Raw genomic sequence first — 3,265 nt, 5'->3', positions numbered from 1 at the left:
TAATATAATATAATAATATATAATATAATATAATAATATATAATATAATATAATAATATATAATATAATATAATAATATATAATATAATATAATAATATATAATATAATATAATAATATATAATACCAGTGTATACGGGCGGTATCAAGAGTAAATAATAGAGATTATGTATATCTAATGTAATATATGTAATAATATATAATATAATATAATAATATATAATACCAGTGTATACGGGCGGTATCAAGAGTAAATAATAGAGATTATGTATATCTAATGTAATATATGTAATAATATATAATATAATATAATAATATATAATATAATATAATAATATATAATAATATATAATACCAGTGTATACGGTATCAAGAGTAAATAATAGAGATTATGTATATCTAATGTATGTATGTATAATGTATGTATATCTAATAATATATAATATAATATATTAATATATAATAATCTATAATACCAGTGTATACGGTATCAAGAGTAAATAATAGAGATTATGTATATCTAATGTATGTATGTATATCTAATAATATATAATATAATATAATATTATAATATATAATAATCTATAATACCAGTGTATACGGTATCAAGAGTAAATAATAGAGATTATGTATATCTAATGTATGTATGTATATCTAATAATATATAATATAATATAATAATATATAATAATATATAATACCAGTGTATACGGACGGTATCAAGAGTAAATCCTCCTAGGTGAAGCCAGATTCCACTATACTTCCAGGTGGCACATTCTTGAGGCACCACCAGTTGTCTCAACAAACATTCTGTCTTGCTGACTATTTGAACTTTACACTGTTTCTTTCTACCGCGGGGTGCGCTTACAGCGGAGAGGTCATTCTATTCATACTAGACTCCCACGGGGGGAGTTCATGTAGTTGGCGACAACTGCTAGACTTTTCTCAGTTTAGCTGCTTGATACTGTGTATGACACTTTGAGTACTCATAATATATTGATTATCCACAGTTATATCTGTATATATTAGTATAGGATATAGCCATTACATTCTACATGCATTACTTAGAGTATAGCACAATCGCCTAATTAATTGGTATCGCAGCCCGAACGAGCAGTTCGTTGGGGGATACCATGGGTTTGGGACATTCGTCGTGCGCCGCTCACCGAGGCCCGCCGACATCGCCCGTGCTATCTTTGAGTTGGCCCCGCATCGCGCACACCCAGCCCGTGTCGCGGCGGCGCACACAGCCATGCAGTAGAAGATTTTTCCTTGTGAACAGCTTGCTACGGCCTGCAGTCGTGTCTCGGGGATCATCTAAGATTTCGAATGAAAGTGCGTTATCCGTAAAGCGGAAGAAAACCATATTGTTTTTGGTGTGAGGAGGAGGGATAGCTCATCGTTCGCCCATGGTAACAGCGAACATTTTTTGTCGAAAATATTCTACGACCTGTAACCTCTCGCAGCTGGTTGTTTTAGCCGCGAGTGTCATCGAAATTTATATTTGTATTAAAAGTTTAGATGTAGGTAAACCATTTAAGATTAAAATCTAAAAATTAGATTTAAATTCTACCACACACCTCTACAATTAAATTAATATTTTATCTTAAATTTTATATTTCATTTATTGAATTGCTCATGCGAGGACATGTTAATACCTCGGCCTGCTCAGTGTGCCAAATCCACTGACAATCGGCTAAAAACGCGACAAGTTACACGGTTTTAGCAAATATGTTCCACAAAAATGTTTGTCTACCCGATGGCAAACGATGACTTCCGCCCACACGCAAAAACAGATTGCGCTTCGCTTAGCCATACGACGCAACCTTTATGCCCAAATTTTGAAGCAATGATCCGAGGATCGGGTAAAACTGCCGCACCCAGGTAACTCGCGACCGACCTTTATCTGACCTGTTCTGACATTGGACGGTTGATCATTATTCTCCCTTCTGCTCTACTACGACTCTGGCCCCGCTAAATTGACCGATAGGCTGCGCAACAAACTCTGTTAGGCTTACACATCCTTGGGCGAGACAGGTCTGCCGCATACCAAAAAACAAGCGCACTGCCCGTTTAGACTTAGTTTGACCTTGACGCTGTCGACTTACATTTCCTCGTTCGGCCTCCGCCTAGTGTAACCAGAATCCATATCTCTGCACATCTGAGAGGCACAACGAAGTTGTCTAACAAACCTTTGTCTCTGTGATTATTTTAGCGCTTTACCTGCCTTCTACCTCCTTACAGATAGTATTCTAGTTCATATAGGATAACGCGGGGAATAACATGTAGTTGGCCACAAGCTGCTTACATTTCTAGTGTTAACTCGTGATGCCTGTATACACTGGTATTATATATTATTAATATAATTAGTACATATATAGTATAGTTATTAGATATACGCTGCTACATTATATCATACATACATACGATAATATATCAGCTCTATTNGTTCACCTCTACAGACCGGTCACGTGTATTGCGGATGACGCTTAAGTATGGGCGAAACCGTGTCAGCGTTTACCCCCACAGAACAGCCACCTATAATTTATCTAACATAGCGCCACCTGTGGGGCGCAACAAATGCAGGCAGCGCCACCTGTAGTGAATTTATCTAACACGGCGCCACCTGCTGGGCACGGCGAGCGCACGCGGCGCCACCTGTGCGGTCAGACTCACCTCGGAGCGATGGCCGCGAAGGTTGAAGTTCATGCGCGGCGGCGGGTCGAGTGGCGCCCTACAGTGGCAGGCGGTGAACGTGACACCGACGACGCCGCGCACGTTGCCCGACGCCAGCCAGCCCTCCTGCAAGCAAAGCAAGGTCAGAGGTCAGAGGTCAGAGGTCAGCATATAAGGTCAGAGGTCAGCACATAGAATTAGAGGTCAGTGGTCAGAGGTCAGAGGTCGGCATATAGGTTCAGAGGTCAGCACGCAGAGTCAAAGATTGGCACGTGCAGGATTTGTGGAGATTCCTGGCGATTTGAGGGATAATGGGGATAGTGGGAATTTAAGGACCTAGGGATAGTAGAGAAAATGGGGATAGTGGGAATTTAAGGACCTAGGGATAGTAGAGAAAATGGGGATAGTGGGAATTTAAGGACCTAGGGATAGTAGAGAAAATGGGGATAGTGGGGATTTAAGGACCTACGGATAGTAGTTTAGTAGGGATAATGGGGATAGTGGGAATTTAAGGACCTAGGGATAGTAGAGAAAATGGGGATAGTGGGGATTTATGGACCTAGGGATAGTAGAGAAAATGGGGATAGTGG

The 3,265-nt window shown here is 39.4% G+C and overlaps 1 protein-coding gene across 1 annotated transcript in view; it reads right to left on the bottom strand.

Annotated features, from left to right (window-relative positions):
* Window positions 1-1,667: 1,667 nt before the first annotated feature.
* LOC106816688 (tubby-related protein 4-like) overlaps window positions 1,668-3,265 on the bottom strand; it is a 33,625-nt gene continuing 32,027 nt past the window's right edge. Inside the window, exons 2-4 of the mRNA XM_014821309.1 lie at window positions 2,676-2,801; window positions 2,108-2,160; window positions 1,668-1,695 (exon numbers count right to left, since the gene is read on the bottom strand). Of these exons, the coding sequence (XP_014676795.1) occupies window positions 1,668-1,695; window positions 2,108-2,160; window positions 2,676-2,801 (207 nt within the window). The remainder of the gene's footprint in view (window positions 1,696-2,107; window positions 2,161-2,675; window positions 2,802-3,265) is intronic.

Source organism: Priapulus caudatus, unplaced genomic scaffold, assembly GCF_000485595.1.
Source record: "Priapulus caudatus unplaced genomic scaffold, Priapulus_caudatus-5.0.1 Scaffold1454, whole genome shotgun sequence".
NCBI lineage: Eukaryota > Metazoa > Priapulida > Priapulimorpha > Priapulimorphida > Priapulidae > Priapulus > Priapulus caudatus.
The sequence above is the reverse complement of the archived record's forward strand: the minus strand, read 5'-3'. Positions and strand labels throughout refer to the sequence as shown.